This window comes from Anguilla rostrata, chromosome 8, assembly GCF_018555375.3.
Source record: "Anguilla rostrata isolate EN2019 chromosome 8, ASM1855537v3, whole genome shotgun sequence".
Taxonomy (NCBI): domain Eukaryota; kingdom Metazoa; phylum Chordata; class Actinopteri; order Anguilliformes; family Anguillidae; genus Anguilla; species Anguilla rostrata.
Genome location: NC_057940.1, coordinates 55,671,862 through 55,682,925, shown reverse-complemented (window position 1 = coordinate 55,682,925; position 11,064 = coordinate 55,671,862). Strand labels below are relative to the sequence as shown.

Below are 11,064 nucleotides of genomic sequence, written 5' to 3'. Positions count from 1 at the left end.
AAGTAAAATAAGAATTTAGGATGAGTTAAAAATATGAAGAAAGCCACTGCATTAGACTGACATCTCTTGCAAATGTAAAAAGCACTTCTTCAATCAATCCTTTGTTTCAGAAAATGTAAGCCATTATTGTAACATCAGAAAATGATTTAAAACAACCTGGGTCATTTTAAATCATTTTGTCATGTTATAATAAAGGCTTACATTCTACTGAAACAAAGGAGTACCTTTGAGAGATATATCAGTCTAATGCAAAGTGGCTTTCTTCATAGTTTCTGTTTAACTAAAACTAACCCACATAATGCAAAGAGCACCTGTGGGCCTAAGAGAGACTCAAGCAGCACTTTCTTTTATCTTCTGCTAAAAATTTAGCATTAATTGGCATATGACACAAGCAATCATTTAAAATTTCATAATTAAAGTCGTGTTTGATCTCCTTTAATATAAAAAAGTCATATTTCATGACATTTTGTACATTGTACAAGCAGAAACGTCCCTCATAAACAGTAAGACAATTAAATATTAAGCATTTTATTGCAAATTATGACCTCAACATTGCAGCCATTTTCTTTGGAATCTTTTAAGCCACTTCCAGACGACACACTGCAATATCAGACAGGAACTCAGTCCCTTCCCCCCGGGTTTCTACACTCTGCACATCCAGATCTTAACCTTTCATTGATAACACCTATTCTCCCGTGTACACTGAACCACGTTGCAATGCAGTCACTCTGAGGTGGAAATCCTCTGCAACATGGCAACACTGGAGCCATTTTGGCTCTTGGTGTTGAGCTGTTTCCCAAGCCCTCTGTCCACAGGCAGAAGAACAGCTCAAGCGACGCAGCACCCAATGACTACAGCGTCTTCTGGAAGAGCTCAAAGTCCTGCAGGGAGGCCGTCGCCAGTTCAGAACAGAACTCTGGGTCGGGGAGAGACACCAGCTGATCCAGGGGCACGTAGCCGGGTTGGGCGGGGTCATACTGGGCCTTCCCCAGGTACTGAAGGAACAGGTGCCTCTCCCGAATTCGCAGCAGGCTGGCATTCAGCACCTGCGGGCCACACACAAAGCATCATGGGAGTTGTAGTTTACAAGCACTGCAGAGAGCATTAAAAGTGACTCCATCGTGTCATCAAAGCCAAATGATAAAAACTGCCAGCGGCAGCCCACCTGGGGAAATTTCACGATCAGCGCATGAGGGACGGCCATCTTGTTGTGGACGTAGTCGAACGTCTCCCTCAGCCTCTTCTTATTGGCCGTCAGCAATTTGGGGATGCGCGTGACCACATGCTGAATCTCGTTTGGGCGAAACCCCAGCTCCAGCTCGCACACCTGCGGGGGGGGCAGTGTGTTGAGACGGGAGGCGAAGCGCGGAACACGGCAGGACGGAAGGCTCCGGAACGATCACCTACCTTCAGGTTCTCTTTCACCGGCTCCAGGCTGCCACACAGGAGGCGAGGAAGACGAGTCACGATGTCACGAGTCTGGAAGAAAACCGCACGTAGACACACGACTCATAACAGAGACATAAGCAGCATGTGCCCATCCCTGCCATCTTCCCACTGTAGTCACACACAGTCAGGCCCACACTCCCTAGCTTGTGGGGACGGAGGCCCAGCAGGGTCTGGTTTGTGCGTGTGTGTGTATCTAACACTCCCTACCTTCTGGGGACTGAGGCCCAGCAGGGTCTGGCTTGTGCGTGTGTGTGTATCTAACACTCCCTACCTTCTGGGGACTGAGGCCCAGCAGGGTCTGGCTTGTGCGTGTGTGTGTATCTAACACTCCCTACCTTCTGGGGACTGAGGCCCAGCAGGGTCTGGCTTGTGCGTGTGTGTGTATCTAACACTCCCTACCTTCTGGGGACTGAGGCCCAGCAGGGTCTGGCTTGTGCGTGTGTGTGTATCTAACACTCCCTACCTTCTGGGGACTGAGGCCCAGCAGGGTCTGGTAGAAGCCCAGTCGGTTGTCCATCCTCTGCACACTGAAGTTGAGCAGGTAGGGAGCTCTGCACACCATGGAACCCACTTCCTCGGAGCTGAACCGCTTAGACCGAAGATATGACACCCTTGCACACACCCACACACACACCACACAAAAATTACTATATCTTTATAACAATTTGCCAATCTCTCTCACTCTCCCTCGTTCTCTCTCCCCCCTCCCTCTTTCTCTCTCTCCCCCACCGTCCTCCTTCCCTCTCTCTCTCTCTCTCCCTCCCTCTCCCTCTCTCCCCTCCCTCTTTCTCTCTCTCCCCCTCCCTCCTCTCTCTCTCTCCCTCTCTCTCCCTCCCTCTCTCCCTCCCTGCCTCACCTGGCCCGCAGGTTCTCCAGGGTTTCGGTGAGGATGAAGGGGTTGCGTGTGAGGAGGGGGCCGAGCTGGGGCTCCTGCAGGCCCAGGTCCCTGAGGAACAGCAGCCGCTCCTGCAGGTCCTGCAGGCCCATCCTCAGCAGCATGGAGCCCACATTGCGCCTGGCCTGCAGCTTAGAGAGATCCACACCTGCACACACGGGTACACAGCATAAACACACCTGCAGACACAGGTACACAGCATAAACACACCTGCACACACAGGTACACAGCATAAACACACCTGCACACACTGGTACACTATATATATATATATACACACCTGCATACACAGGTACACAGCATAAACACACCTACACACACAGGTACACTATATATATATACACACCTGCACACAGGTACACAGTATATACACCAGTTTGTCTCCCTTTGTTTTCTTGCATGGTACTTCAGTCCTCCGCCAGCTAGAGGTCAGGATAGCCTCTTTGTCAAGCCCATTCTCAAACAATTATCATTTGCACCACCTCAGTAATATTAAATTAAATCACTGCAGGTCACAAGGTGGAGACAACCTGGCGACCCTAACCATATACTTAAAGTTATTTTGACCAATGAGAATGAAAGAAGCACCTAGGTGCACCAGCATGCGGAGAGTTTCTGATTGGTTGACGTAATCCCGGAGGGCGGTAGACACAGGTGGCAGAGGGGGCAGGGCCACGATCTGCACCGCCTCCTCCTCGCTGATCTCCTCGAATGGAGAAAGGGGCGGAGCTCTGTCCAGATCTGTGGCGGCAGACATGCCACGCGTCAGACAAACACAGATACACTGTTTCAGTACACGAGCACACACACAGTTTCAGTACACAGACACACAGACACACAGACATGGCGAAAAATCTGCAGAGATCCAGGATCTCACGCCCGTTTGAAATGACGTGTCGTCCGTACTCACCCACCAGGCAGGGCAGGCTTCCGGGCAGGGGCAGGTCTGTCAGTGCGCTGCTCACCACAGCAGCACCGGGGGCGGGCCCCTCCCCCCGGCCCGCCAGCTCACTGTACCGGCTAACTGTCCCGCTCCGGCACAGTCCGCCTCTGACCCAGAGCGGGGGGGCGGCATGGCCACGGAAACTTAGGGGTTGAACTTGGGGGTTCCGTGTGACCCCCGCCACCAACGTCCGGCTCAGCAGCAGCCGAAACTGGGCCAAAGCCATCCGGAAACTCCCGGGACAAATCCGTTAAACTGGACACCTAAGGACGAGTAAAAAAAAAAACAACAACAACAAGAAAAAACACAAAAATACATGTAATTAATCTCACCACATAAGTATTACCATGAATGTCATTATGGCAGAACAAGGAAACATTTTTTGCGCTCGTCAATACAGGCACAGAGGTTTACACGCGCGTATGGAAGCTGTACGTTTTACTGTCCATAGACATGAAACGCTCAACAGGATATGACATTCACATGCAACATTCACAGGTATAGCGACTCACAGATCTTTGAGAAAGCCGCCTTATTTTCATCTTGGCAAACCAAGTCGTGTTTTTGCATTTCTTTATTAGATTGTTGGCTGTTTTATATATAGCAACTGCATAATGTTTTTTGTGAGTATGAAATAACATTTTTGATAACGACGAGATAGTAGCGAATTACTAAATTAGCCTATCGTTACAGAAGATCATGGCTACAAATTGAAACTGCACCTGGCTGAATTATATCCTAATCAATGACAACTATGTGGCCAAACAGCGAGCTACCTAGACTGCTAACGTCAAAGCTGGGTAGTACCTAAAAGCCCTTGACTCAATATCAAACAGAATAATGGCACTCACGCTCGGTATGCACAGGTGAGGTGGCTTTCTCGTTACGGTCAGTATCTTTCTTAGTGGATGCGGATTTCCATGTTGTCAAAATGACGGAACACAGGTGGCATCAGGACTACTGTTACCACAGGATATCCACACATGAGGAGTTCGTGCTCCAACCATAAGTACATTGAGTGGCTCTTCTTCAGTGCTTTCTATGTTTTAAGATATCATTTACGAGCGATGCTGCCACCTTCCGTCCCGGAGTATAAGGGCCACAGGATTGTCCACTCTCTTGTGTCCAGCAAAGCAACCTCTTCTTGCAAATTTCTCGCACGTCGCATATAATTTAGGAAAATGAAAGACGAACAAACGTCTGAAATCCAGTAAGTGATATCCAAATATATGACGCATTGGAAGCTGTCCAGAAGGTCATCAGCTTAAATGCAATGTCATGAAATACAAAAGGTGGACATTTAATGTATTTAATGTAAGAAATTAATATACGTTCCAGTGATAAGAAAAACGAGAATACACTTTATAATTTGTATAAAGTTATTATTTCAGCCTGATATTGAATAGTCCTAGCTAAATCACATTTATAATAGTGATCATATAGAGTCATCATGATTAGCCTATATTTTTAATGTGATTTAACTATTCAATATTAGGTTGCGATATTAACCATAGCCTTTTTATATTTTTCTGATGAATATATACATTTCAATTGAAAAGACAGAATTTGGTGCTTCACCTAGCCTCTAGCTCACGTGCTGACTGGGTTGAGGTCATAGCCCTCATTGACTGCGTATTGTCAACTCCGCAACTGGGTCAGATTTATTGTAGCAACGGCACCTGGCAACGCATGAGTCCATGACAACGTCGTTCGTGCTTTCTCGGACCATGTATAAGAATGTGAGAGCTTGTTGTCAATCGTTCTTTAGTGTTCCTTCACCGTGAAAAGTAGCTTCAAAGCACAGCTACGTGAAATAGATGCAACGATCTAGGGCTTATCTCCTGAATTAAGAATGGGATGTGGCAGCTCAAAAATCAGGGTGGTCAGCCCAGTGGAACGCAACGGATTTGAGGTAATTTTAGCGTGTGAAACAATTTCTGCGCGTGTTACTCTTTTCAGGTTGAACAAAGTAAAACTTTTTTTAAAAAAAAGAAAAAATAATGTTCTCATGATGTCGACATAATGTACGTACAACACATTGACACAGATTCAAGACATTTAACTGATGTCAACTAAACTGAATGGGCTATAAGCTATATTGGTGATACATCTGTAAAGGCAGTAGGCCTAGCCTACATCACTTTATTGTATAAAAGTACAAGTTGTTCATTACCTTGATGTCTATTAAACTGTATTGCAACGCATCTTGAAATACATATGGAAACATCTCAACATTCGACACTGGGTCAATTTCCTGTTTAACAAGATGTATACAATCATTGGCCTACAATAATGTAATAGTATAAAATGAATATTTATCTAAATACTTGCTGGATTATACCGCGATACGGGGGGTGGTACAGGGGCCTCCCTGGCTGTGCACGAGAGCACCCCCTTTTTAAGTGATCAGATTGAAGGCCTGCAGAGTCGCATTAATTGCAGATCTTAAGCACAGTGTTACTGTGATGTGCCTGCAGGACGCCTTCTGCAAGCCCGCCGCGTTTTCCCGGGGCGACTCGGCGGTGTCGAAGCACACGAACGACAGCGGGCTGGGCCTGGAGGCCGGCGAGGGTGCGTCGCCCTCACGCGGGCCGCTGCCGCCTCTCGCGCCGCCGCTAACGGGTGAGGGAATGCCCGTTTTCGTGCTGAAGGGGAGGGCGTTGCTGTGTCCGCCGCTCCGTCTCCCGTGGACACGCAGTTGTCTAAATCAGAGCCACTTGCGGGAACTTGACTGGGCGGCAGGTTGAAAGGCCTGTCTTAACACCCCGGGGCATTATTAGCATTTGAGCCTACATTTATTAAATAATAACGTAAAAAAAACTGAAGAAAACATATCGGGTTAATAGGACGAAAATGTTTAGGCCTTTTCATTAGTTTTAATGTTGTTTTATGATATTGACAGAAATGGCTTGGGAGGCTTGTTGATGAATTTGCTAGTGCAACATGATTACCTCCGGGTTCTTTTCTTAGGACTGTCACAGTAATGCTGCATTTATGCTCGTTTTAAACAAGCATGCACAACACCCTACAAACTGCCAGTGCCGCGTGTTCCCACGCCGAGCAAAACACAGTAATGAAGGTGAGAAACACAGTAATGAAGGTGTGTGTCAGTTCGCAGCTCGGAGAACGCAGAGAGGCAGAATTCCAGCGACATCCTGGAGCAGCTGCGGAATCAGGGCATCCTCCTGGCCCCGCCCACTTTGGGTGCGGCAGGTGAGGCCTACAGTGTGACGGTGAGTACCTGGTCCCCGGGGTGGAGACCGTCACCTGCACAGGGGCTCTGACATTACCTGAGATATGACCCACCTGATGAGAACATACCTGTACGTGCCACCTTTACTGCATATAGCAACTGCAGGCTGGTTCATCCTGTTAAGACTCCAGTGTGTGGATGGGCCCCATGGTCTGGTATCTGTTAAGGCTCTGTTGCAGTGTGTGGATGGGCCCCATGGCCTGGTGTCTGTTAAGGCACTGTTCCAGTGTGTGGGTGGGCCCCATGGTCTGGTATCAGTTAAGGCACTGTCCCAGTATGTGAATGGGCCCCATGGTCTGGTATCTGTTAAGGCTCTGTTGAGGTTCTGTTCCAGTTCCATGACTGCACAGTTCTGCTGGGGGACTGTACAACTCAGCTGGGGGACTGCAGAGTGACTGCGCAGTTTCTTGTAATGCATTGATGCTCCAACGATAATCCCTCTTTCCTGTTCATGTGCTTTCTGTTCTGATGTTCCTTTGTTCTGGTACTTACTGTTCTAATGTTACTGTGTTCTAGTACTTACTGTTCTAATGTTACTGTGTTCTAGTACTTACTGTTCTAATGTTACTGTGTTCTAGTACTTACTGTTCTAATGTGACTGTGTTCTAATACTTACTGTTGCGATGTTCTCTCGGGCAGATGGACAGCACAGACAAGGTTCTGCAGAAACCACCTGCACGTCTGCAGTCACTGAAGACTAGCAAGGAGCAAACAGTTGCCAGCATGGAAACCATTGAAGAAAAGATGAAGAGCGTAGAGGAGAGACGCAAGGTGAATCTGAAGGGAGGGAGAGAGAGGGAGGCAGAGAGGAAAGGAGAGAGAAAGGGAATGAGAGGTGGCGGGAGTACGAGAGCCAGAGAGGATTAGAGACAGTAAACATGGAAATGAGGTGCAGGAAAACTTTTAAGTTTGGTATATAAATAAGCAGGTTGGCCCTCCCCCATATAATCCTACCCCTAAGGAGGCAGAGCTAAAGCCTAACCCCACCCCTCTCTGTGTAAAGGTCAAGGAGGCGGAGCTAAAGGCTAACCCCACCCCTCTCTGTGTAAAAGGTCAAGGAGGCGGAGCTAAAGGCTAACCCCACCCCTCTCTGTGTAAAAGGTCAAGAAGGCGGAGCTAAAGGCTAACCAACCCTCTCTGTAAAAGGTCAAGGAGGCGGAGCTAAAGGCTAACCCCACCCCTCTCTGTGTAAAAGGTCAAGGAGGCGGAGCTAAAGGCTAACCCCACCCCTCTCTGTGTAAAAGGTCAAGGAGGCGGAGCTAAAGGCTAACCCCACCCCTCTCTGTGTAAAAGGTCAAGGAGGCAGAGCTAAAGGCTAACCCCACCCCTCTCTGTGTAAAAGGTCAAGGAGGCGGAGCTAAGGCAGCGGCTGAGGTCAGCTCGGCTCCGTGGCAACCCAAAGCTGAAGGAAGAGGAGGAGGAAGAGGAGGAGGAGGGCAGTTCTGACAGAGCCCCAGACCCCACCGCCCCAGGGCCTTGCAGGAGCCCCTCCCTGCAGCCTTCTGACCCCCCCAACCCAGGCCTGGAGGAGACACAGCTAGAGACAGACCCCGAGGGGGAAGAGTTTTAGCCAAATATACTATTCCATGTGGCAGCCCTGTGCGTGTATGTGTGTGTGTGAGTGTTTGTGTGACCATGTGTGTGTATGTATGTGTGTGTGCGTATGTGCCTGTGTGTGTGTCTGTTTGTGTTTTTGTGTGCAGGTGTGTATGTGTTTGTGTGTGTGTGTACAGGTGTGTCTGTGTGCATGTGTGTGTACAGGTGTGTGTGTGTGCGTGTGTGTCATCTACAGACAGCAGCAGATTACATTGTGCACATATTTATTTTATGTAATATGAGTGAAGGTATGAATTTATTTAAAATATACAGTGAGCTGCTAAATGTTTTGGACAAAGACATATTTTTTCTTGATTTGGCTCTGTGCTCCACAATTTATATTTGTAATCAAACAATTCACATGTGGTTAAAGAGCACATTCTAAGCTTTTATGTAGGGGTATTTTTAATAAAAATTTTTTTAGAAATAGTTCCCCCATTTCAGGATATCACAATTGCTTCCTTAGTGCTGGTATAAGAAAGCTTTCAGGATCTAGTTTTGATTCTAGCCTTTTGAGTTGAGACAATGAAAGTCCAAGATGCTATTATGAGGCTGAGAAATAAGAAAAAAAAAACTGGAACATAGGTCAAACTGTAGGTTTACCAAAATCAACTGTCTGGAACATCAGTAAGAAGAAAGAGAGCTCTGGTGAGCTCAGAAATCACCAAGAGCCCGGGAGGCCGAGGAAGAGCTGTTGAAAAGGATTGTGGGGTTGCTCGCTGCTCCCAGTTCTAGGTCAACTTGCGTTAGTTCAGGATTGCTTGCTGTCACAGTGGGGTATCGGTAAGAGTGCAGACATCCAGGTTATATTTTAATGCCCCCCCCCCTTCGCACACACACACAACACGCTAAAATAAGAGCGCAACCCGGGCTTGTTACTATATTTAAGGGTGTGCTCTTGGTAATTTATGAGGTGGCATGGGGGATGCAGTTGGGGAGGTAAAACCAGAATAAATAGGGTTTTTTTTTAATGCCTACTGCAACGTGAGTTCAAATGGGGGGGGGGTGGGGGTTAACGGAACAGACAATGTAATCTCCACATTGCGGTCTTTTTACACATATGTGAGTGGTTCAAGTCCTTTTTAACATTGTTCTTGTAGATATCTTTGTAATTTTTGGGTGGAACAGAGTCCCCTGGTATACTGCAGGCATGACGTGTGCGTATAACTGCTCTGAGCTCTTTCCTCCTGTCGGGAGCTGATCACGTGCCAGTGACACATATTAAACGGACATTATGTTTTATAATTAACCTGCAGATGTAACCACTTCCTGCACTAGATGGGGCTGTTTCCCACAATCAGGCGGAGCATCTGCGAGTGGCACACACTGAAACTCACTGCCCTGTGTGGGCGCGCGCGCGCGTTTGTGTGCGCGCGCGGGTGGTGGGTGGTACACCTGTCCCCTCGCGTTTTATGTTATTCAGTTGCTGACACGTCGCAAATAAAAAAACGCGAAATATCTGTAGCATATGTGGCTGTTTGGATTTTTGTGTTTCCACTAAAAGTACACAGAAGACGCAAAGGCATTGACGCGAAAATATTCTACATTTGTTAACTTTATAAACGACGTAAATGAGTGCGATTTCGTGCGCGTGAGAAACATACGCGTTGCTACCCAATAAATCTGTCTTTATAAATGACGAACCCCGCGCACAGTGTTTATAGTACAACAGAGTGGACAGGGGGCACGCGCAGGGGAACCTGATCGCGCTCCCTTTGTGAGGCGCTGCAACGCGATAACAAGGCCAGCTCCCCCCGGCGTGTCCCGCGCCCGTCGGCCGTGCGGCAGCTCATGAATAAATTACAGATCTTCAGGAAATGGCCCCGGCGCTTGCGACTGCACTGCTGTCTGGCCTAGTGGACAGCCAGCTGCGCTTACGTTTTTTTTTTTTTTTTTGCGTCTTCAGGCTGTGGTGGACCCCGATGTTCGCACGCGCGGCAGATCATTGGGTCGGGTTGCGCGTGATAATAAAGACGAAGCTCTCCAGTTACAAACCCGAGCAACAGCTGCACAACACAGCCCTTTCACAGAAGAGACCGCGTGCATAATTTACCGCCTTCAGTATCAAGTTTGTCCGTGTAAATAACGGACGAAGGAAAGACAAACTACCCGCGAGGCCAGTGAAGTCCAGCCTTGAAATTAATAATTAATTAAGCGTCAAACTACACGACATCCAGGTCTACTTATTCCACATCAAACAGAGTTGAACAATCCTGACAAAACACAAGATCACAACAAACTGAAAAAATGCAACACATATAACATTGAAGTAGCTACAAATGCAAGGCTTTTACCACTGTATATATTTTTCACAATTATATTATTCTTATAATATCATTTTATTCGTATGTGCAGCCATTTATATGTAATGAAATCACCAGTCAAATCTGTGTTGTGCTTCACTGGGTCCATTGGTAGCCCAACTGCCACTGTCAATGCACAATGAGCATTAAAACTGTGTTGAGAAAGAAAGCTCATCCCCTAATGGAGGCCAAGGGGTGGGTGTCTGGTAGAAACAGGGATAGGCAGGTAACAGGTGCTCTGGTACAGTAATCCACTCAGCGCACTGAGCTTAATTTCCTTGGATGCCTCCTGTGTTTGATAACTGCCCTGAAAACTGCTTTCTCAGACACACACTCGGCGATGAAACTGTACTCAAATGATTAGGGTATTTTGGGTTCAAAACACACCTGCCAACGCCCCCCCCAACCCCCCAACCCCCACCCCCTACACACACCTGCCCCCTTTCCTCCAAAGGAACAATTTCTGGAGGTACAGGATTTTAACAGACTTTCAGTTACACTTTAAGACAGCATATTATAGCCATAGCTGGAGTTTTAGTGTATTCTTCCAGCCTTTGCGCTTCCAATTGGCCCAGTCGGTTTTATTGTGTAATTTAGATAGTTCAGATAATTAAAGAAGTTTCTG

The 11,064-nt window shown here is 47.4% G+C and overlaps 2 protein-coding genes across 3 annotated transcripts; one reads left to right on the top strand and one right to left on the bottom strand.

Annotated features, from left to right (window-relative positions):
* Positions 1-419: 419 nt before the first annotated feature.
* Positions 420-4,310, bottom strand: mterf3 (mitochondrial transcription termination factor 3). The gene is made up of 8 exons (XM_064349069.1): positions 4,139-4,310; positions 3,255-3,550; positions 2,933-3,085; positions 2,306-2,492; positions 1,913-2,060; positions 1,408-1,479; positions 1,166-1,327; positions 420-1,046 (listed from the first exon to the last, which is right to left on the bottom strand). Exons 2-8 carry the CDS (start codon positions 3,511-3,513, stop codon positions 852-854), a joined length of 1,176 nt encoding a protein of 391 aa, XP_064205139.1. The 5' UTR covers positions 3,514-3,550; positions 4,139-4,310; the 3' UTR covers positions 420-851.
* A 684-nt stretch (positions 4,311-4,994) lies between these two features.
* On the top strand, positions 4,995-9,453 carry stmnd1 (stathmin domain containing 1). 2 transcript variants are annotated; one of them, XM_064349067.1, is made up of 5 exons: positions 4,995-5,199; positions 5,765-5,909; positions 6,399-6,520; positions 7,180-7,311; positions 7,544-7,633. In XM_064349067.1, the coding sequence occupies exons 1-5, from the start codon at positions 5,140-5,142 to the stop codon at positions 7,616-7,618; spliced, it is 534 nt and encodes a 177-aa protein (XP_064205137.1). In that variant the 5' UTR covers positions 4,995-5,139; the 3' UTR covers positions 7,619-7,633. The 2 variants fall into 2 exon arrangements, with proteins under 2 accessions (XP_064205137.1, XP_064205136.1); XM_064349066.1 differs by lacking the exon at positions 7,544-7,633 and adding an exon at positions 7,883-9,453 and having other exon boundaries at positions 5,000-5,199.
* The last annotated feature ends 1,611 nt before the right edge of the window (positions 9,454-11,064 follow it).